General features: G+C 21.5%; 4 protein-coding genes across 11 annotated transcripts; 2 read left to right on the forward strand and 2 right to left on the reverse strand.

Moving 5' to 3' along the window:
* Window positions 1-407: 407 nt before the first annotated feature.
* LOC409261 (glycerol kinase) lies at window positions 408-12,609 on the reverse strand. Of its 2 annotated transcripts, XM_026445108.1 has the most exons (12): window positions 12,343-12,609; window positions 8,855-9,576; window positions 5,489-5,568; window positions 5,088-5,346; window positions 4,783-5,000; window positions 4,439-4,651; window positions 4,226-4,336; window positions 3,875-4,131; window positions 3,592-3,797; window positions 3,380-3,523; window positions 3,212-3,298; window positions 408-640 (listed from the first exon to the last, which is right to left on the reverse strand). In XM_026445108.1, exons 2-12 carry the CDS (start codon window positions 9,030-9,032, stop codon window positions 543-545), a joined length of 1,851 nt encoding a protein of 616 aa, XP_026300893.1. In that variant the 5' UTR covers window positions 9,033-9,576; window positions 12,343-12,609; the 3' UTR covers window positions 408-542. The 2 variants fall into 2 exon arrangements, with proteins under 2 accessions (XP_026300893.1, XP_006570858.1); XM_006570795.3 differs by lacking the exons at window positions 8,855-9,576; window positions 12,343-12,609 and having other exon boundaries at window positions 5,473-5,568.
* A 218-nt stretch (window positions 12,610-12,827) lies between these two features.
* LOC726369 (peptidyl-tRNA hydrolase 2, mitochondrial) lies at window positions 12,828-13,852 on the forward strand. 5 transcript variants are annotated; one of them, XM_001120845.5, is made up of 2 exons: window positions 12,828-13,162; window positions 13,309-13,852. In XM_001120845.5, the coding sequence occupies exon 2, from the start codon at window positions 13,425-13,427 to the stop codon at window positions 13,842-13,844; it is 420 nt and encodes a 139-aa protein (XP_001120845.2). In that variant the 5' UTR covers window positions 12,828-13,162; window positions 13,309-13,424; the 3' UTR covers window positions 13,845-13,852. The 5 variants fall into 5 exon arrangements, with proteins under 5 accessions (XP_001120845.2, XP_016767121.1, XP_016767124.1 ...); XM_016911632.2 differs by having other exon boundaries at window positions 12,958-13,201; XM_016911635.2 differs by having other exon boundaries at window positions 12,974-13,136.
* Window positions 13,853-14,129: 277 nt separating this feature from the next.
* Window positions 14,130-18,074, reverse strand: LOC551699 (transmembrane protein 145). Of its 3 annotated transcripts, none has more exons than XR_003306056.1 (6): window positions 17,212-18,074; window positions 16,611-17,118; window positions 16,380-16,517; window positions 16,042-16,297; window positions 15,560-15,967; window positions 14,130-14,355 (listed from the first exon to the last, which is right to left on the reverse strand). XR_003306056.1 is itself a non-coding variant. In XM_006570797.3 (5 exons), exons 1-5 carry the CDS (start codon window positions 17,586-17,588, stop codon window positions 15,777-15,779), a joined length of 1,470 nt encoding a protein of 489 aa, XP_006570860.1. In that variant the 5' UTR covers window positions 17,589-18,074; the 3' UTR covers window positions 15,516-15,776. The 3 variants fall into 3 exon arrangements, 1 of the variants encoding a protein (XP_006570860.1); XR_003306057.1 differs by lacking the exon at window positions 14,130-14,355 and adding an exon at window positions 14,790-14,885; XM_006570797.3 differs by lacking the exon at window positions 14,130-14,355 and having other exon boundaries at window positions 15,516-15,967.
* Window positions 18,075-20,185: 2,111 nt separating this feature from the next.
* On the forward strand, window positions 20,186-21,878 carry LOC100577833 (histone H1.2). Its single transcript, XM_006570798.3, has 2 exons — window positions 20,186-20,542; window positions 21,153-21,878. Exon 2 carries the CDS (start codon window positions 21,180-21,182, stop codon window positions 21,873-21,875), a length of 696 nt encoding a protein of 231 aa, XP_006570861.2. The 5' UTR covers window positions 20,186-20,542; window positions 21,153-21,179; the 3' UTR covers window positions 21,876-21,878.
* The last annotated feature ends 2,400 nt before the right edge of the window (window positions 21,879-24,278 follow it).

A 24,278-nucleotide genomic window follows, 5' to 3' on the forward strand; every position in this document is an offset into this window, starting at 1 on the left:
ATAAATTAAATATATAATAGAAATTCACAAAAACAGATTAAATTAGAAAAATTTAATCAATTTATAAAGCCTTAAAATATTATGTGAATGTTTACAATTTTATAAAATTATACAAAATCATAATCCTGGCTCTATAAATATGGCAGTAATGTTTCATTAAATATTTCATTATTTTATATAGCAATAAAAATAAAAAATAACGAATAAATGAATTTTCCAAATTACACGCATATATTGTTTCTAAAAAAAGATAGAAAAAAGAAAAATTCTTTTTTTAAAATATATTTTTAAAAAAGCTCCATGCTTTTTGTTTTGTCGCGTTTCGTTTAAGTAATTATATTAATCTTTTTTAACAAGATTATAAGCATAAGTAGTTAAATCAAAGTAGCATCTTGTACTATTTTTTGTTTTTTTTTTTTTTAATTAATAATGGCCATATTTCATCTACTATCAATATTTGACAGCCATACTATTTGTATTTTTAATACAATATGGGCTATTTGCTATCTAAGTGATCCTCCATTGTAAGAATACAAATGTTGTCACCGATTTTTCAAATAATAACTTAATCGTAATAAAATAAAACTTGTCATTAAGAACCAACTTGCAGGAATCGACGCCAGTACATAATATCTTTCGTCTGGAACATTGAAAAAATAATTATGTTATAATCTTTTTGTATTAGTAATGCGTTTTAATTTAATTTTTATATAATTTCATACATATAAGTTCATACATATATTTATATACATATATTATGGAAAAATAAGAATAAAAGAAGAATTCAATGATCTATAATATCATGATTGAATTCTAAATTGATTCTAAATTTTTTCGTCACATATTCAAAAATTTCTTTGTGTTTTTCAAAATAATGATGAATTATTCTTAATAATTTGTCTAATGCAATTTCTCGATAATTTAATATGCTATTATATCTATATGCTTATAATATACTATCTTTTAAAATATTGATGCATTTTTATCAACAATAATTTTTAGAGAGAAGAGAAGAGTTGTCAGAAAAGAAATCCTGCAAATTTAAATTCGCAAAATATGATTACCAATTACTAGATATCATATTTTATAATGAATGAAATCTCATGAATAAATGAAATAAATTTAAAACTTTATCTATAATAACTTTATCTAGCAATAATATATTTTTCAAAAATTCCATATTTTTTTTAAGATTCCATTATAAGAATCAATTACACGATCGTTTAAAATGCTACATTTGATTTTATAACATATTTTGTACGTTATGTTTTGTATTTTATACTTGAAGATTTATTACATAAATTATACATAGATTTATCTTTCATTAAGCTTTGATTTTGAAAAAAATATTGAGAAATTATATTAGACAAACTCAATTCAAACACATTTCGTTAATCATTATTATTTTATTAATATTATTATTATTATTATATATTATTTTGAAAAATGCAAAGAAATAGCGATAATTTTAAATAGATACTATAATATAATATATTAAAACTAATAATTGTAACTCAACATTTTTTCAAATTTGAAATTCAAAACTAACCAAATTCAAATCATATGATTAATCGTTATATACATTTTCCATTGATTATAATGAAAATCAATTGAAAAAGATACACTAATCTTCAAAAATTCAAATTCATTTTAAAAAATACAAAATTTAAAATAATATTTGTTTAATAAATTTCTTAGAATACAACATAATTTATTTAAAACAATTTTCAATAAAACTAATAGATAATGTATTATTTTAAATAGAAAATTTTTTATTGATTTATGTTGTATATGTAAATGAAAATATTAATTAATTAAAGAAAAATATTAATAAATCATTAACAAAATAAAAAAATAAAATATTATTTAATAAATATTATTTAATATTATTTAATGTAGTATTTAATATTAATACTATATTAATACTAAATACTATATTATTATCATTATATTTCATAAAATATAAAATATCTTCAAAACATCAATTGTAAATTAAAAACAAACACAAAAATTGATATAAAGAAATATTAGTTCAAATCATTTAGTTCAAACAATGTGATTTCTTGACTAATTCAATAATAAACAACTTTGAAAGCAAACATTTTTAAAATCTTGTCTTTCTTTTTCTTCCAATTTTTAATATTATATATTTTTTTTTTGCATATTCTTATAAATTTTTTACTATGAATCTAATTTTTTATCCTATATATATAGTGAATCTTTATTTTATCAATATTATTAATAGTTCTTTATTTATTTTTTCTATTTTGCATGATTTGAATATATTTTTTTTATATACATAGATAATAAAAAATAAATTTCATTACAACATTTATATGCTATTAAAATACTAGCATGACTGTTTCCAATTTTATCACACTTCATATCATACATAATAGATTTGTCTTTTTAATTATTAACAAAATTAAATGTTAAAAATTGAGAAATTGATAATTTTATGTATATTTTTTAATATATATATAAAATATATATAGTATATTATACAAATAATAAAATAACTGATTCAGCAAAAGATGCATCATAATACTATCATAATAACTTATATATATATAATCTAAATCAATTAATTTATAAGTTTAAGAATTAGATGAAAATGCAGAAATGCGTGTACGCTACTTTCAATTATTATCAATTTGAATCAATTCAATCAAAATGATTGAATCAGTTAAAAAACTGTATTATTTGAACTATTAAGGCTTATTTATATAAATTATAAGCAATTGAAGTTTTCATTAAAAGAAACAAGATGGAAATAGAGTGAAACTGCTTCTGTTTTCATTATACTATCATCGCATTTGATTCTCATTTTGTTTTATCTAACGAAAACTTAAATTGCTTCTAACTTCATAAGCCTAAACCAACATTTTTTTTATGACAATTTTTGTATTTGTTTTGGCTTCTAAAATACAAGATTTTCCGAAAGTGTTACTACGAATATATTAATATTCTGTATAAACAAGACCTAATAGAAATTTGTTTTACTATCTCATATAAAGAAAAGGAAAGGAAGAAGAGGAAAAAAGAAGAATCTATTGTTCTAGTACATAATGTACTAGATATTTACAATAAGCACATGCAAGTAGAGAATAAATATTCAATATGGAATAAATCAATAAATTTACAATAATAATTAAAAAATATACTTTTAAATATGCTTGGAATTTTAATTGCTTAATATTTTTAAATTTACCTGTCATTTGATCAGATTTCTTTACTGCTGCCCAACCTAAACTTCTTTCAACTGCCATCTTCCATTTTTTATATCTGGCATCTCTTTCTACAACAATAATATCATATAGAAATAATATAATATTTATAGAAATAATTTAAATTATTTTTAAATTTGGAAATTTTTTACCTTCTGGTGTTGTTGTTGGCAAAAATGTATCAGTCGATACTGTTTCTATTTCTTCACCTTCTAATTCCCAAATATCCACACCTTCTGCATGACCTGCTGCCATTGCCGCGCCTAAAGCTGTAATATCTGGCATTGTGGACCTAACTGTTAATATGCACGAATATTATTATTTTATATTTTTCCTCTGATAGTATTTAATAAATTGTACTTACATACTGGTGTACCACAAAGATCTGCTTGCAATTGCATAAGAAGATTATTTGTTGACATTTTTCCATCTGTATTTAATTTGGTTAATGGAAAACCACAATCTTTATACATAGCTTCTAAAATATCTCTAGTTTGAAAACAGACAGCTTCTAATGATGCTCTTATTATATGCTGTTTTGTTGTAAATGCAGTAAGTCCACAAATAATTCTATGAAATGTTTTCAATCAAACAATATATATATATATGCATCTTATAAGAGTAGAAAAAATTTATAAAATATTTACCCTCTTGCATCTTTTCTCCAATATGGAGCATATAATCCTGTAAAAGCTGGCACAAAATATACGTCGCCAGTACTAAAAACACTTTGTGCTAAATGTTCACTTTCATGTACATCCTTTATAAGTTTCATATTATCTCGTAACCATTTAATAGCTGCACCTGCTACTGCAATTGAACCTTCTAATGCATAAACAGCTGAACTTTTTGGACCTAATTGATAAGCTACCGTTGTCACTAATCCATGAGAAGAATATACTCGCTAAAAATTATAACAATTTATAATTAATTTAAAAAATCAAATATTTATATTCAAATAAAAAATAAAAAAATTATAATATTTTCTTATTACATACTGTTGTTCCCGTATTACAGAGTAAAAAACATCCACTTCTATATGTGTTTTTTGCTTGTCCTTTCTTTAAACAATTTTGTCCAACTAAAGCTGATTGCTGATTCCCTAAAATCTAAAAATATAAAGAATATTATATCTGATATATATATATTGATATTTTGATTTTTTAATCTTTATTAAAAAAACAATCTTTTTTAAAAAAAAAACAACTTACGCCAGATATAGTGATACCCTTTAATGGACCGATTGCAATTTTTCCATAAATTTCAGCACTGCTTCTAATTTCTGGCAACATTTGCATAGGAATATCAAAATATCTGCACAACGTGGGATCCCATGAAAGAGTTTCTATGTTCATTAACATGGTCCTTGACGCGTTTGTTACGTCAGTAATATATAATCCACCGTCTTTGCCACCCGTTAAATTCTGTAACCATTTTTCAATGAATTCTCTGGTTCATGAATGTTCATCATCTATGTTTCCTTTTGCTGTAAGGCATAATAATTGTTTGCATATTCTAGATAAGTTCTACGTTCAAACACATCGTACTCACATACCCAAACGATCCAAGTGTCCATCGTACCCACTTTACATCGCCTATCTCGCATCGCTTTTCTAACAGTGGGCACATTATCTTTCATCCAACGTATTTTTAATGCTGAAAAATATGGACTCACTGGCAAACCGCATAAAGGTTTGATATGATTCTTACTTTGATCCGGAAATTTAGCTATTATTTGATCAACAATCGAACTCGTTCTAATATCAGACCATACTAAAATAATAAAAGTATTAATGAACGTTGCAATTATAACTTATATTTAGCTTATATTTAGCCAATTTAATTATTATTGGAATATACCTATTGCATTGTATAATGGTTCACCAGTCATCGCATCCCATGCTACAGTAGTTTCTCTTTGATTCGTAATACCAATTGTTACTATTTCGTCCATTTTTAAACCTAACACGTCTAATTTCCGTATAACATCTTTGATGCAAGCTTTTACCGCAAAAAGAATTTCTTTGGGATCCTGTTCCATCCATCCTTCTTGCGGACTTATTTGTTCTATGTCGATTTGATGAGATGCCACTTCAGCTACATGCTTCGCATTGAATACCTGCAATATAATTTAATTTTATATTTGTCATTTGTTATTTTGCATTCAATCAAATTATTAATGTTTATGAGAATATAATAATATTTTATTTTAAAATCGATTCATATAGATAATTATTCACTCAACTACAACAATATCTCACCACAAAGCGAACAGTTCGCGTGCCAACATCAATTACTCCAATAAGAGGACCTGGTTTTTTTATTGAACTTGGCATTATATCTGAAATATAGATATAAAATTTAGTTCATTAATTTAAGAATATATAAACCTGACAGATAGTTTTATAAATTTAAACATGAGAGAAAAGAAAGTGCAGGCAACATTAGTAAAAGGACTGTATAACCCTATTGAAATAATATGACTGATCAACGAAATGAATTTAATAATTCTATCGTATTCACGTTCCACAAGAAGCACGATACGTTTTATTATCACGTTTTATTATGTTTTTCGATAACCCATGCTTAGGTTGAAGTGATAATATGTATTAGTAAGATTAGAGATGAACCAAACACGTGGTTTGCGTAAGAATTTTTTATAAAATTTGTTATATTAAATATGACGATTAATATTTTATTACATTTAGAGATATATTAAGAGATATTTTATTATCTTTATACAAAGATATAATTATTTTTTTATTAATTTATTTCGTTAATCTTATCTATTTCTACATCATATTTTTCGTTTTTTTAAAAATATTGTTAGCAAACTGCAATTTATATGCACTTTCAATGTGTCTAAATTTTCCAGTTTTAATTACTATTCTTAAATATCATTCGACAATTAAAACAATGTTTTAACAGTAGAATAAAATTTTTATCGTTAATTTTAATTTTATTGAAAGAACTTTTCTAATAGAAATCTTTTTCTTTATTAACTTGAGAAAATTTGTATAAAATTTATTAAAATTGTTTACTTACATCATAGTATGAATTTACTGAGAAATCACATAAATAATATGCAACTAAAATTTTAATATCACAGCATAAATATCATTTATTAATTAAAAAAACAATTAGATTCACCTACAATTCGAATATCGAAAATATATTCTTTAATTTAAAAAACAAAAATCTTTCGATCGATTTTATTAATTATCAATTATATCATAAAATTTTTTCTTGAACAAAATTTATTACTTTTAATGTCACTTTACTAAAATTCTTTAATATTTAAAAGAAGCTTCTTTAGCAAGACTTCTTTATATTTAGAAGAAAGGAATTTAACAAGAATTTCAATTCTTATTACGTCTTATGAAAGAAGTGGGAATAATCACGTGGTATCGTTGCGATTTTTTTTTTTATCAAAATATGTGAATTGAAAACAAAAGAAACATCCATAAATTCATAAATTCATTGCAGTTAAATCATTCTGTATTTTGCATTTTCTAAACTTCAAGTATTAAGTCTGGAATATTCTGCAGCTTTCACAAGAATATATTTAAATATATAATATGAAAATAATACGAAACTTTATTTCAAAGATAATTTTCATTTTATTTGATAATCTTTTATCTCTCAGATAATTACAAAATTTTTCTTTCATAAAAACTCTTTAGTTATTTGCAAAAAAAAGTTGTCGAGTTAACTCCTGATTATTTTCAAAGAATTGAATTCTATGTTTTTAAAAGAATTTTTAAAATCAAAAAAGTAATAATTTGAGGTCATAAAAATATAGAGAATAAATTAAAACATTCATAATCTGAGAATCTGCGAATGTTCATCGAAATATATAGTTATAATATTGCGAAAATATTGTTTCTCGTTTTCTACTTATTATTCAATATAAAATCGAATATATTAAATAGAATTGAATATAGATACATACATTTTTACAACAAAAAGCTGTTCCTTTTTATTAGTCTAGAATTTTAGCTTTCTCATTCACTATAATTCAAACTAATATTCATGAAGATATGAGAAACTACAGGATTTTCTGAATAATTTAATATATACACATTTATGAAAGATATCTTGATATGTGATAGATATATATAAATAATATTAATAATGCATACAAACATATGTATATATATATATATATATATATATATATATATATATATATATATATATATACATACATAAAATTTATTATATGATATCGATATTATTTGTATACAACATCTAATTTTATTAAAATATTCTTTTGCATATGAATTATTATTTTTTCAATTATCTCAGGAATCTTATCTTCATTCAAAATTTTTTGTATTTTTTTATAAATAAGTATACATAAATTTGTTTTATAAACATCAATTATATAATATTTTTTTGAATTTAAAAAATCAATTTTTTATGAAATGTTTGTACATATTTGTACATTTTATGTTAAAAATGCTCAAATTTAAAAAAATATAATATATTCATATTTTTTTAACATTGATAAATATTTAAATTTTTTGTTTGATAAAAAATAATATGTATTTGTTGTTATATGTTATTTTCGATATTCACGCAATCTTTCAAATAATTTATTTGATTATATTTATCATAATAATTCGAAAAATCTCTACATGCAATTGGAGAATGATTATTTTATACATTGTTTGGTAATGACATTAACAAAATACGAGGTCATCAATCTCGTGATCTTTCACGCGATATATTATATATCAATGTAGTGTTTCATAATACCAACACTCATTTCGATTGCAAAACTTAACATATCTATTCGAATATTCATACAATCTTATCTTTTGCGAAAATGAACATTATGTTTAAAAAACTTCCGGTATTTCCAAATTTAATTCATATTAAATAAAAATAATAGTATTTTATAATTGAGTAATTTCATTTTAAATTTAGATAAAACTAATTAAAAAAAAAAAAACAAGATATAATTGCCCACTTTAAATTAATATATATAAGATGCAAATATGTATACATGATATAAACGAGAAATCATACATCGCATTTATACACGACATTTATATAGTTATATACATGTATCGTCAATTATCTCATACTCTTTTATTTTTAATCAAATTACTAATATTAATATGTAAAATTATTATACATATTAATATATAATTATTATGCAATTAATAATACATAAATATCTTTTCTTACTAACAAAAAACTCTTCAATATATTTAAATTCTTCATTTTATACATTATTAAAAAGAAATTTTTTTTTTTCTAATTCTTATAATATTTCAATAAATATCAGTTAAGTCGTAATTTATCTCAGCGATAAAATATTTCTGATAAAAATAATTCGAAAATAAATATTTCAATTCAAAATATAAATGGCAATAAAAATAAATAATTTACCAATAACTTGATAATTAAATAAATTTAGAAAAAAAATATCGATTGTAAGGAAATTTTAAGGAAATTTATTAAAAATACATCGAATTTGTAATTTAATAATAATTATAATAAATGTTAATAAATTTATCTTTTTTTTATTTTTTTATTTTTTTTTTTTTGAAATGGAAAATAATTAAAGGGCTTTTTTAATATGAAAATATAATTAAAGACAAATTGATTCAACTGACCTTTCTCTTTAAATGAATAGTACTTGAAGATACTTGTTTTGCGACCGGTTTGCGTGCGCTCCAGCTCCGGAAAACTGGATTCATCAAACATTCCATCTTCGTCTTCTTCAGTTTCTTCTTTCACATCTGGATCTCCATTCTTTGCAACTGCTTCCGCCTTCTCTTCTTCCATTATCATCAATTAATAATCCAATAACAGCGACACACGCGCTAATTCTCACGAAACAGGAACACACCGTAACTTACTATGTCCAGAAAAACAAGTGCCATCAGTATCGAATAATTTAAACACAAACTTCTAACTACAAAAAAAAATTACACCAATGAAGGACAATTAGAGTAGACATATTTGGATTTATTAGCATATATCGAACACACTTTGTTCAAGAGAAATGCGCTAGAATCACCGATATTTTTTTCACCTGTTTATCTTTTGCTTTCCTTACCTCCCGCTTCGTCTCACTTCAAACCGATTACGTATCATTCGACGTTTCGTTTCTGTTCGTCTCTTAAGAATCGTGTGTCGTCCACGCGTTGTAATCATAGCCAACAGCGACATTCTAAAATTAACCGTCTATCATTCGATTGCAATTTCACGCCACTATTCCAAATTATCCGTCCTTACTCGCATTTACGTGGATCTTCAGTTACCGTTGATAATAGAAATCAATTCATCGTTATTTATGCGATGAAAACGTAAAAGAATTTCGTTCGTTTTGTTGCTGGATATATTGACATAATTTCATGAAAAAACACACAACGAAAAAAGAGAGATCAGACATAATTGAACTTAAGAAACCGAATTTTTTAAGAACTTAAGAAACATAACTTAAATTATACAATTTTATTTTTGAATAAATATAGAAACATTAAATAAAAAATTCAATAATTATCTAGAAAAAGAGACTCCTTACTAATTTCAATGATTTTGGAATATATTATAGAAGATAAATAATTTTAAATAATTTTTTCCAATGCATATAATTGTTTTTTACTTTTCAAGATATTTGCGAAAATAATTAAACACTGAACATTTCATCTATGTACATAACACATATATATAAGCATGATTTAATATCACCATATTTAGTATCTACTAATAAAAACTATAGCGAATTTAAGCATTTCATGGATCTTGTGGAATATAATAAAGTATAATAAAACAATTATTGAATTAATAAAACAATATGAAATTATAATTATAATAGCAAAATCAGATTCATATTTAATATTGTAATATCGATTGTTATGATTTCGATTGTTGTATATATATATATATCTTTATTTTCTGCAGATCCGTTAAATACCTAAGTTCAATATTGATGATATTTAAATCAATAATGATTTAAATCCATCAAAAGTTTTTTTCAATAATTCCATTGTTTTATATATAGAATATTAATATATTATGCATCTTTGAAGAATAGATTTTTAAAAACAACAAAATAAATACAAAAATATTTAAAAATTTGAAAGAGTCAATTGAGAAAAAGTTATTTATTAAGTTATAAATAATTTAACTTCTTGTTGAATGAACCGAAATAAAAACAAAATACAATAATGATATAGTACAGAGTGATCTCATTCTCTTTCCTCTCGGTTTGTTTAATTCAATTACTTAATGCAATCACTTAATAAATAAATCTTAACCGATATTTTTGTGTAATTAACTTTTGTGTTTGTTTTGGTTTCTAAAATTATCCCAAAAGATGATGCATGAATATAAATATATATATATATATATATATACTCTGTATGTATCACAAAAGAAATCTTAAAAAAGATAAATTAAAAAAATCTCATATTCATAAATAAAATAGATTTTCGATAAAGTAATCCATACGTAACATAAAAATTGTTTGCCAATTTTTAACTAATCACACTGTTGTATATATTGTTACAAATACATATGAATGAAATTCAATAGAATAGCAATTTTTTTTTAAATATCTCGAAAACTAAGAGTGACAATTATATGGATAAAAAAAATGTATTCAAAATAATTATTAAAAATTTTATTCTTATAATTAATATTTGACTTATAATTATATCTGCATTTCATAATAATTTAATTATTGATATATAAAATATGATTACAAATACATTATAAGATATATATATTATAAGATAAAAAAATAAATTTTGCGAACAAATCCTATTTTTTTATTACTGAACAAAAATACAAAAATTTCTTATCAAAAAAATATAATTAAAATTAGAAAATAGTTTAGAATTTTTTAAAAATACAATGAAAAATTAAAAAATATAATTTAATATATATAATATAAAAAAAAGACGACAAAATAATCAGAAGATAATCAATAAAATAAAAGTTACAAAAAAGATAGTCCCAAGTTCACTTCCACAGTTAGTTTTACAAAGTAAACAAACAATTTTCGATGACGACACGGTTTAAAAGGCTGTACGTGAAGTACCGGACACATGATGTGGTCTGTTAAATGGCCGCATAATGCGCTGATTTTTACCTGGGAAGCATCAGACTATCCGACAGGAGTGTTACTGTTCCTCTCTTATATACAAACTACATAGGTGATCGAGCACTTTCGAGAACATACTAAATGATAGTAGCCATCTAGCGGCAAGATTAAAACTAAAGCTTTTATCCTCCAGAAGTCGCTACATTACTTGGCGCAAAAATATAAAGAATTCTATTTGCAATACAAAATTAGCAAATTATTTATAAAATTTACATAATGTTACAATTAAAATTAAATTATTATTCAATTCTACATCACTAATATTTATATAATATTTTTTTAAATAAATTTTATTAAAATAAACATGAATTAACTTGAAATTAATATGAAAATATTTGTTTTTAAGAAATGAAGAAATATTTTAAATTATATTATACATTGGATTTATTCCTAATTATAGTATTATTTTGTTATTTTAATTGATTAAAATAACAAAATAATGAAATATAAATTAAAATTCTTGTGACTTTATTTGTCTATATCATTTATTATATGAACTTATTTAATGTTTGTCTCTTAGCATATTTGCAATATGAGATATTAATTCACTTTCCAGTAAATGATTCAATTTTCTACAAACAAAATTTAATATTAAAAATATAATATTTGCAAAAAAGAGTAAATTATATTTATTCCTTTTTTTAAACATAAAATTAATTCTTATATTAAATACATTTCATAAGCTATATCTTTAATTACGTCAATAATTTATATTTAATAAAAATCTCTATATATAAAATGACTATGCATAAGACAAATGAAATATAGTAATATCTAGTTTTGATATATTCGTATTCAATGTGCGTCACCCACGTGCTATGGAATTATGGGAATGTTATATCACCTTGCGAATTACAATGATGAAAAAAAACACGAATTATAAATGAAACGTCTTTATTGAGCAATTTTTTTTGACTGGTAATCATATTTTTAATAAGAAAAAAAATGTTTAAGATATCATAAAATAAGAAAAACACATTAAATACTTACGAAAATGTTGCAGTTGACGGCCGGCAGATGAATACTTAACTTCTCTGTGTAGAAACAATTATAATCAGTATTTAAGTGCCCGATCTTTTCGATCTGTACTTTTTCAATAAAGTATGTCTGATTCAAAAATAGTATGAAATAAAAATCAAAGAATATAATATTGGCGGCACTAGTGAAACATAGTACTTGTCATATTTTCCACTCTACTATACCATAACTTATTGTCGTCTGGTGGAGAACACAAGACTCTAGCAGCCATATGTCGAAGCTAGCGCCTTACATGATACATATCTTCTTATTCGATATTTTAATAAAATTTTAAATAAATTTTATAAATTTTTAATTTATTATCTTGTTTAATTTTTAATTTTGAATATTATTTCATATTTAAAAATAATAATGGATATTGAAAATATTTTATACTTTTATAGATATTCTTTTTTTAATACTTAAATTTTCTTTCAAATTAATTTATTATATAAAATATTTACATTAAAAACAAATTTATTTAAAATATAGTTATATTTTTTTAATTTCAATTGAAATATTCAATATCAAATATCTTAAACTATAAATTGATTATTTTTAATTTCGACTATTAATATACCTATCTGTATTGTATTAAATCGTAGATTATAGAAAATGCATGAAAAATAACCTTTAAATATATTTATTGTATGTTAAACTATTTGATATTATATTTGTATAATATAAATATATGATGATTCCTAAGTTAAATTCGCAACAACAAAATATTGAAGATCCCGTAGAAGAGATGTTAAAAAAAACTGGTTGTATGGAATTTCATTATCAAGTTCAAGTATTAATTTTATGTATTTAAGTATAAAAATATATATATGTAAATATAATATAAATATATGTATATAAATATAAAATAATAAAATATATAAATATATAAAAGTATTATTTTTTATTTAAATTTACAGGAATTTTTTAAATTTACAGGAATGTATAGCAGAAACTCAAGATTGGAGAAAGTGTCAAGAGCAAGTAAAAAGATTCAAAATATGTATGGATAAATATCAAAGAAAAAGAGAAGAATCTTATTCAAATTAATAAACATGTCAATAATCCATTATATAAAATGTATGTTTATTAATCCTATAATGTATTCAAAAAATGAACAATATAAAATGGTATTAGTTGTCCGATCAGATATATTTATGGGAAAGGGAAAAACTGCTGCTCAATGTGCCCATGCAGCAGTAGAATGTTGTCATCAAGTATCACTTAATGCAAAATATCAACAAATATATAAATCTTGGTTATTGCAAGGTCAATCTAAAATTGTGTTAAAAATTTCTAGTGAAGAAGAATTAATATCATTAGCTAAAAATGCTCGTAAAGCTGGTTTAATTGTTTCTATAATAAAAGATGCAGGTAAAACTCAATTGCAACCTGGAACAATATCTACATTAGGAATTGGACCAGGTCCAAAACAATTAATAGATAACCTTACTTTGAACTTAAAATTATTGTGAAAGTAGAAGAAAATAATAGTAAAGAAAATAATAATAATAATAAATTTTAATAAAATTTTAATAAAATGAAAAGGACTATTTGTGAATAATATATAAATAAATAATTAATATATAAAAGGATTAAGTTAATATTATTTACATAAAAATAAATTAAAAATCCATTTGAAATTTTGTTTTAATTAATATTTTATTGTTTATTAAATTATTTTGCTACTTAATTTCCATAAAAGAATTTTAAACAGTTAAAAATTTTATATATTATTGAAAAACATATATATGTTAAGAATTAATATGTTATTAATATATTTAGTTATTTTTAGTTACCTTCTTCATAATAATAACAATATATAATCTTGCATGCAGATTTAAGTTGATCAATTTTCACATTTGCCTTTTATTTTTAAAACTTTTCCAGTATATAAGAATATTAAGTGTTTTCAAAGCTGATTCACATACATTAATCTATAAACTTTTAGCAATACTTCAAAAATAGCATAAAGATTTGTACATTCTGTAAATATCAAAGATTTTAATTATCTTTGTAAAATAAAAATGCATTGTTATAAATAAACAATTTCTTTAAAAACATTTATTTACATTTTTTTAAATATATCTTCTTTTAAATGTGTTCTTAATAAATATATTTAAAAATCTTATAGTTTCTACTGTTGTCTATTCTATGTTATATTTTTTATTTTATTAAAATTATTATACAAAATTTGCAATACACAGTTCATAATATACTAGATAAATACTTTACTATTTTAATGATGATTTGTTACAAGATTGAGCAAAAAATTTATGAAATTGTCTATAAATAAATATTAAAGAATAAAATTTTTTTCATCATAAAATATTATTTTTTTCTTAAATATTATATCTTTGATGATTCCATTTATTTAAAAACCAAAAAAATATTCAAATAGTTCAAAAAAAATTTTTTGAAATGATAAGAACTGTTATTAAAATATATACAAAAGATATATTTATGTAATTTCATTGGTTCATATTTTACTACAGCATTTCTACTGTAATATAACACTGAAAAAATTATTAATATATATAGAATACTTTCATAAGAACTTTGTATATAATATATTGATGCACAATTTCATTTATATACACCAGAATCATATATATATATGTTTCTATAAATATTTTTAAATTAACATAAAAAAAAATTATATTTTCTAAATTTTATACTTTTTCAAAATATACATTAAAATAATTTCCATTCAGTGCAAATGTGAACATGAATATGAATCAAGAATAAAAGAATAAGATTAAAATTTTTTACAATTATATGATTATGTTTAAAAAATATTGAATTTTTTACACATAATGAATAAATAGTAATGCAAAAAATATTAAGAAAATTATAATAATATTAAATTTTTATAATACAAGAGTATGACATGAGCAATCTAAAGTTGAAATATACTACAATGATGGAATTGTATTCAGTTGTATTGTAAATAGTAAAAAATATGAATAAAATCTATGTATACACAAATATCATTATTACTATGTAACATAATAATCCCATCGATGTTAAATATCTAATATTTAATCATTATATACATAAAAATTGTACAGTAGGTAATATCTATTTATATCTACAAACTGTTACAACCCAATCATATGTTTATATTTTTTTTTTAATCATTCATATTTTTAAATTAAAAATTACTTAAACATACTCATATCATACTCACCCATTTTATTCCTTATTGTGTCAATTATTGACTTCCTATCACAAATGTAAATTTGATTATTAGTATATCTCTAATTACACAGTGTGCAGAATATATCAGTCTCAAGTAATGCATAGCAGAGTATTATCAACCCTATAAAATTTTTATTTGGCAAACAATATATTTCAAACTTTATGTTTGACTTTTTATGCAAAATTTTGCCTTTGATATTTTGACATTAAGTAATTATTTTAGTAAGTTCTGGAGGTTCCACATAATTATTCAGTACATGTGGTGCTTCATTGAATTCATCAAGTTCATCTCCATTATCAGCTCCTTGTGCAAGTAAAAAATATTGTTCACTTCGTGTTGGCCAAAGTAAATGTGCCATTACGCAATATGCAAAACAATCAGCAGAATATGTAATACCTATAAAAATAAAAATAAAAATAATGCATAGATAAGAATGAGATGCTATATTTTAAATTTTATGATATGCTCACCCAATAAAAGTTTAAACCTCCACAATGCGCTTACTTGAAGAGCAATAAGTGCTATAATAGGTAAATAAATAAACCAAACTAATGAAGATGCACCAAAATGAAGTAAAAAATTTAACTTCTGAGTATTATGTTCATATGTCATAGTATTTCTAAGTTCACATAAAAACCAAATCATTATTGCACTGCGAAACAGAAGTATAAACCAGCCTGGCCATGTTTGATATTCATCAATATCTTCAATAATATCAACTTCAGTCTAAAAATATTATTTTTTTAATTAATTGAAATTATTGAAATTATTGAAATTATTGATAGAAAAAAAATATAAATAAACCTACCATATTCCATACATATAATAGAATATGAACTACTCCATAACAAAGCCATATAGTAAAAACTAATGGCTTCCATGTCAATTCCATTCTAGTTACAGCCCATCCTTTAGCAAGTAGAAGAAGAAGTAACATGAATGATGTCTAAAAATATATAAAAATATATATAAATCATTATTATCAAGTAAAATATAAAATGTAATGAATAAAGAAATGAAATTATTTATTAAAACTCACTCTTGATAGAATATCAAAAATATCTCCAGCAACTTCTAATTGTTCATATCCAACTCCATCAAGAGCAAATTTCAATACATGTATCAAAATCAAACATACTGCTACAAACTCTAATAATAAACTAGCAGTGAATAATCTTGTTACAGGATGTTTTTGTAATCTTACAGCATATAATTGTAATGGTACCAATATAATGTAACACATAAAAAACAACAAATATAATTCTATGGTATTTTGTCTATCATACGAAAATTGGTATGTTAAACTATTTAGGCCACTAGTATTTGGATTTCCATTTACTAGCCAAATATCATATTCTAATTCATCATGTTTATCATAATATTCCCATTGACAAGTAGATGTATTTCTATAACAAGCTACTAGACTCATATACCAAAAACGTGGTTGCCAAAAATCCTGTATGACATATGTGAATTGGTATCCTTTTACAATATTCCATATGGAATCTTCATCTGGACATAGTTTATTTCTTGGACAAGGTACTCTCCTTTATGAAAATAAAAATTAAATAATTGTAAATTAAAGCTTATAAGTCCTTAAGCTTATCATTTTTAATTTGTAAAATAATAATTTAATATACCTCAAAAAATCTTGTCCTTCTTCATTACAATGTACATCATAAGAACTTTGATTTAAGGTATTAAACATAAGAGTACAAGCAGTGTTTTTATCCTTTAATGTACGATTACCATAATATTCTAAAAAATGACCACGATCCAAAACTGCCAATGTAATTGGTATAGTAAAATCACTTTTTGATGTTATATTACCAAAAATGTATCCATATGAATCTTTTTGTCGATGACGATCAGTCTTTTGAAAACCAAATTTTATGAGAAAACGAAAAAATTCTTTTGTATTAAAAGTACCGGAAATATGTGTACTTTTAACATAATTAATTTGTAATAATGTACACAATATGAAATAAGTCAAGAAAATTTCTCGAAGTATCAACATTATTAAGCGTAAATTGATATTTCGTTCTTCAAATTAGATGTCAAGAAGCATCAATTAAATAGTTTCTAAACATTTTCCTTTTATTGAACACAGCTGTTAATGATAACTGAGTACACACTACATTCAATCAAATTTCCATACACATCACGAGACGCCACATTTTGAAAGCATCATTGTAAAGATTTCACAAACAGGCACATTCGCATATATAATACAATATTAAAAAAATATTAATATAAGATTCATTAAATATTAATGATCTATACTTATAATTTAAACTTGGTTTTCCTATTGATTTTCCCCACCCAAAGAGACCAACCGCTACAAAACGTTTTGTCACTACTATTACCATTACCACTCAGTTCTCATAAATTTTCGCGCGCTTGCACAGAATACTTAGATAATGCATTATATATCCTGTAAATTTTTATTTTCTTAAAATTTGTTTTCAAACTAAATTATAAAAATGAAAAAAAAAAAAAATAAATTCATTTACAATTCTTTTTCCTTTTGTTAATTAAATAATTGTCAAATATTATACAAAATATTGTAAATATATATATATATATTCTATAATAAATTCCTCAAAATGTAAATTATTATAATTATTATTCAAAAGATTGATTAAAATTTAATTCAATGTAACTTCTATATAAATGAAACATAACCTTAAGAGTTTAACAAATAAATCACAATTTAATTATAGAAATTAATAAAAGAAATTAAATTTAATTTTAATTTTATTATTTTTTTCTTAAATAATTAAATATAAACTTTAAAATTTTTTAAAATTTAAATATTTCTATATTTAAACAAATTATTATATTAAATTATAAATAAAATATAATTTTTTTATGAACATATATAAAAAGTAGTAAATTAAATTAAATATAAAAATTTTTTAAGAATTAGCTTCTATTATTAAACAAAAATTTAAATTTTTTTTCAAAGTTCTTAAAAATTGACAAATTTTTTATGAATAAATTCTCTAAATATTGGATAGAAGTTGTTAAAATATTAAAATTTCTTACTACTGGCGCACCCTATGTGAACGGAATATATCATATTTTTCTTCATTATACTTTTATTTCTGAATTATATATATAGTGTGAACACTTGATTAATTATATGATAATTTTTTTCTTTTAATTTTAATATAATATAATAATAATTTAATAAGATATTATTATTAAAAAACAATATTACACTCATTAAAAGCTAAAAATAAAAATAAAAAAACGAATAAATTTTAATATTGTATATATATCACATTAAGTATAAATTATTATCGTAATTTAATTTATGATAATATCAATAATATACATATTTGTTATTATAATAAGCAAATAATATTGCTTTAAAAGTATATTACAACAATTAATGTTAAAAAAAAAACATTCAAATAGATAAATGTTTGTTCTTATATAATTTGATTAAGTATTTCGATAATTTTCTATATTTTATATAAAACTATTAAATTATATTATATAATTATTTATTATATTAATATTATATTATATAATATATTTATATATCTATAAATTATATTCATATAAAAAAAATTCGATATTTATTATAAATAATTCTTTATGTAATTATTTTTCTATATTCAATAAATGTTTAGCTGCCAAATCTTTATATAATATTATTATGTGTATTATATATTATTATATTTTAAAAACAATTGCTTTTTAATAATATTATATTTAAATTCTAAATATATAAATATTTAGAATAAATATATAAATATAAAATATTATTCTATATGATATAAATAGAAATTTTTTAATACTATAATTATATTATTTATATATATTTTAACAAAATTCCTTTTTTCTTTTTAATTTTATTATTTAATTAAATTTAAATTAATAATTTTTTTTCATTAGAATATATCCTAATGTTACTAAAATTAAATCTAATATTATATAATTGACATTAAATATCTTATTTTTTATTGAACAATAAGGTTATGATTTCTGTGCATTGCATTTCGAACAAACACATTGAATCGATATCTTTTTAATTTATTTATTTTTTCTTTTAATTTATTTCAATTAATTTATTTCAACATTCTTTATCATCAATATATAATTCATACAAAATTATATAAATTTCATAACATAAATCATTGAATTATAAAATATTAAGATTGATTTCGTCACTTATTCTGTAAAGAACTATGTATTCCGAGAGTGCCTATTGTAAATTAAGGATTTTACAATTATTAATTGAATTTCCATAAAAAATTAGTTTCGTCAGTTCTACTAAAATCATTAACAATGATTGTTAATCAATTTGTTAGCCAATTTTATAATAATTGAACGAGTATTATTGTTTTTTTACAAACGATTTTGATATCATGAAGAGACACTCGATGAAAAATCATGTTATATATGAAAGCGAATATTATTTAATGAAAAGTAAAAGCTATTGGGTAAAATTAGATACACATGACTATTTATTTATATATTTTTTATTTCTCAATTAATACATTGTTTTGAATAATCATGCTTTAATTTAATAAATTGTTCACTGCTTCGCCATTTTTAGAGAAATTTAGCGCTCAACATATTCAATAGGTTTCTCTCCATGGTCCGTGCTCCCAGATCACATGGACTGTTCATTAGGGGTTGGCACATTTAGCCATTAGTACGTATCAATTGACGATTAAAGTAAGGGCATTATTGTTAGTTATTATTGTCAGTATATTCCAGTGACAAGTGACCGATTTTAAAGAATTATAATATATATTCTTTGCCAGTTTATAATAGCTAAGTGATATCAACGTTATATTATAACGTTATATAGTATATGTATTACAATTATTTTCTCACACTGGCGAACTAAAAATTATTTGCAAAAATATTTTTAATCACAAGTATGAGTTTTGTGTAATAGATATCTGCCATAAGATTGTCATCTTTCCTTCAGTATCTACAGTAAATAAACAGGTAATCCTCAATTTAGGATTATTTTACTTCGGGGAATTCATTACAAGTACTTAGTATCGTTCTTATAATATTTCTTTAATTATTGTGTTCGATTATTGTTAATCAAAAAATAATTACATGATTCATCCCGTAGAATCATTTAAAAAGATCAAATTCCATTCTGTTATCTTTACTTTTATTGAAAATACAATACTATTCTATGGTAAGGCATTGATAACGGAAATTTAATTCTATTGTTAATAGGATCTATTGTTATAATACTGATTTTTCAAAGATTTCCTTTATATAATCATTAACCGATTGGATATTTTTACCGATTGGACAATTATATTATCGTTGCATTAAAACTGATGAAATTTATATTATATATTGTTCGAAATCGGATATTCTTATTAAACGAAATCGATCGATCTATTTAATGTCTATTCATTCAACTTGTTCTATGATTTTTAAATTTTGTACTAATATCACTTGCATTCACATTTGAAATTAACTAAAATTAAAAAATTTTTAATTAATGAATTCTTTTTTATTTATATTATGGAATTCAAATTCTATTTTTTTTCTATTTAAAAGATAGAAATTTATTGCTAGTATTTAAATATTTCAGAAAAAAATTGTTTCTAACAATTGTAAAATGGAGGAAAAAGGTAAAACTGTAATAGAAAATATAGAAAATGCCAATCCAACAAAGAAAGCAAGAAAGCCTAAATCTAAGCCGAAATCACGACGGTCACCAACTTCACATCCACGGACTTCTGAAATGGTAAATGCTGCTATGAAGGAATTGAAAGATCGAAAAGGATCGTCTTTCCAAGCAATTAAAAAATATATTTCTTTGACATATGAAGTTGATGGAGAGAAATTAGCACCTTTTATTAAAAGATATTTAAAAGGAGCTGTTACTTCAGGCACTGTTGTTCAAACAAAAGGTAAAGGTGCTTCTGGATCATTTAAACTTTCTACCAAGAGTTCCATTAAAAGTTCCGACTCAAAAAAGATTCCGACTCATCAAACTATCAAACAAGTATCAAAATCTAAAAAAGAAAAAATTAAAAAATCTGTTGAAAAGAAAACTTCGCCGTTGCGAAAATCTGTATCATCAAAAAAACTAAGCTCTGCAAAGAAAGCTGAAAGAACTAAGAAATCAACAAATGTGAAAAAATCAACAGTAAAAACAGCTCAAAAAACTGAAAAAGTTAAATCTATAAAAGAATCTAAAACTATGTCAAAGAGTAAAAAGACGACTAAAGCACCAGCAGCTAAAACGAAAACTCCTAAACCCAAAAAATCAATAGCTAATAAAACAATTAAATCAACAGGAAAAAAATAGTTATTAAACAAGGAATTTTAAAATTCAACTGGCCCTTTTCAGGGCCACAAATTTATATTTAATGAGGAATGACTTTAAGATAATTTAAATAATTTTATACATTATTTATTTTTGTACATAATAATAAAGAATCCAATCTAATTAAATTACTTAAGATTAATATTATTCTATTTAAAAAAAACGAAGTACTTCGCGGAGTTCTCATAGATTACATTTTGAGAAAACTATTTGTAGACTATTTAATATTAATTTTTTGACATTAAAATATATAATATATATATATATATGTATATATATATATAATTATATATATATATATATATATATATATATATATATAACATATATATATGAAAATGATATTTATACAAATACATTTTTAAATATCATAAAAGTGTTATAAATATATAACAAAAATAAATTTTTCATAAATAATTTTTAATATAATCAATAGAATCGATAGGTCTTAAATAAAAATAACAAATAATAAAAGCATTTGTGTAATTTAAAACATCATATAGAAACTTTTTAAATTTTAAATTGTAAAAACTTTTCATTAACTATAATATTTACAATCTTCCATTAAAATACGCATTAAATCATCATATATAATCATATATAGTTATTTTTATAATTATATTAATATAAATTATAGTTTATAATTTGTAATTATTAAAAATTCAAATTTATACTTTTGAAAAAATAGATTTAAATAAAATTCTATTTATCTATCTTTAATATAATGACTCTATATGTATATATATCCAGAATACAAATTTAGATTCTTAAATCTATCAAAAACATCAATTCTAAGAAATTATACGTAGTAGTTTATTTTGATACTTAAAGTTAATATGTAAATGAATTTAGAACAAGTTTATTTACAAACATTATATATTATTATTACATTATACAAAATATGAAAAAATATTTATGTAAGAATAATATAAATATTTAAGAATTATTTTAGTTACGAAAATTTTTTCTTAATATATATAATATATTATATATTATAAATAATATATTATATATTACAAATAATATATTATAAATTATTAATTTTAATTACAAAAATTTAAATTTTACTTTACTGTAAATCATTGATCATTTTGTATTTTTTAAATTTTAAAAATTTAGTATTATATTGTAATGTTATATTTTGTAAATTATCGTCAATTTTATTTGTACTTTTTAAACAAGTTTGGAGAATATTTTTATTATTATTAATCTTTCTAAATATATCATATCAAATATTTATTTTATATTCAAAAAGAAAAAATATTTCAAATTTTTCTATATTGTAATATCATTATAATATAGGATGTAAAATTAGTTAATAAGTATAATTATGTTTCTATTATCGAAATAAAAATATAGTCATGTGAACTTGAAATCTTAACTAAAATCACATATAATGAAATAATGAAATAAACTTATTTTATAAATTATATTATTACAATAAAGATTTTATTATATTTATATTACAATTTTTCTTTTTTTCGTTTACTGTAAGTTATTAAAAAAATATTTAATATTTGTATTGTTTTTTGTAAATAAAATGTTGTTAATCATAAATCATCATTTTTATATTATATGAATTATAAAAAGTATAGAAAATTATATATGACTTTCTATAATCATTTTAAATTATTTTGAAATGTATTGTCTTATTAGTCTCATAATGTTTAATTTATATTATTATTTTTACATTATATAATGATTTATATTTATATTATATTTTGATTGATAATTAGCCAAATATAATCTCAAATTAACATAATTATTATAATTCAATGCATAACTATAGCAACATTCACATTTTTAAAAATTTTAGATTTTTAAATAAGAATATTTAAAAGTTAATCATAATTCATTTATCATGCTGCTCTAAGAATATAATTTTATTAAATATTTAAATTTTTCATTAATTTAATATAACTTAAATTTCCTTTCTTAGTATCTTTTGCTGATTTTTCGAAATCAGCGAAAAAATATTTAATCTATAATAGATTTGATAGTTATAATTTATATTAATAGAATCTTTGTATAATATTTTTCAAAAAAATTTTTGATGAAAATCTGATAATATCTTTCTATAATCATAGAATTATTATTTAAAAGAATTATTATTATTATTCCTTTGAAAAAGACAGTACAGTAGATAACAACTAACTTATTGTCAATTTTTTCTTCGAAAAAATGATAATATTAGATAATAATGATAATATTAATAAGATAATACACATTAATATGACGCGCTTCTAAACTAATCAAATTTATCTTATTAACTTGTTTCTTTAATCAGAATTTAATGGAGAATATCTAGCAATTTAAAAACTATTATTAGATAGATTGAAAATCATTAATTTCGCAATTAAAAAATACAATAATTTTAACGTGTAA

Source organism: Apis mellifera, linkage group LG1 (assembly GCF_003254395.2).
Source record: "Apis mellifera strain DH4 linkage group LG1, Amel_HAv3.1, whole genome shotgun sequence".
NCBI classification, from domain to species: domain Eukaryota; kingdom Metazoa; phylum Arthropoda; class Insecta; order Hymenoptera; family Apidae; genus Apis; species Apis mellifera.

Bases quoted from the DNA above. Each gene is read 5' to 3' on its own strand.
- LOC409261 (XM_026445108.1), bottom strand. From the start codon at position 9,032: ATGATAATGGAAGAAGAGAAGGCGGAAGCAGTTGCAAAGAATGGAGAT. The intron at 3,798-3,874 runs GTAAATATTTTA...AACATTTCATAG, and splicing joins TGGAGAAAAGATGCAAGAGG to AATTATTTGTGGACTTACTG. The intron at 641-3,211 runs GTAAATTTAAAA...TCAATGTTCCAG, and splicing joins GAAATCTGATCAAATGACAG to ACGAAAGATATTATGTACTG.
- LOC726369 (XM_001120845.5), top strand. From the start codon at position 13,425: ATGTCAATAATCCATTATATAAAATGTATGTTTATTAATCCTATAATG.
- LOC551699 (XM_006570797.3), bottom strand. From the start codon at position 17,588: ATGTTGATACTTCGAGAAATTTTCTTGACTTATTTCATATTGTGTACA. The intron at 17,119-17,211 runs GTATATTAAATT...ATTTTCATAAAG, and splicing joins GAAGGACAAGATTTTTTGAG to GAGAGTACCTTGTCCAAGAA. The intron at 16,298-16,379 runs GTAGGTTTATTT...TAATATTTTTAG, and splicing joins TATTATATGTATGGAATATG to ACTGAAGTTGATATTATTGA.
- LOC100577833 (XM_006570798.3), top strand. From the start codon at position 21,180: ATGGAGGAAAAAGGTAAAACTGTAATAGAAAATATAGAAAATGCCAAT.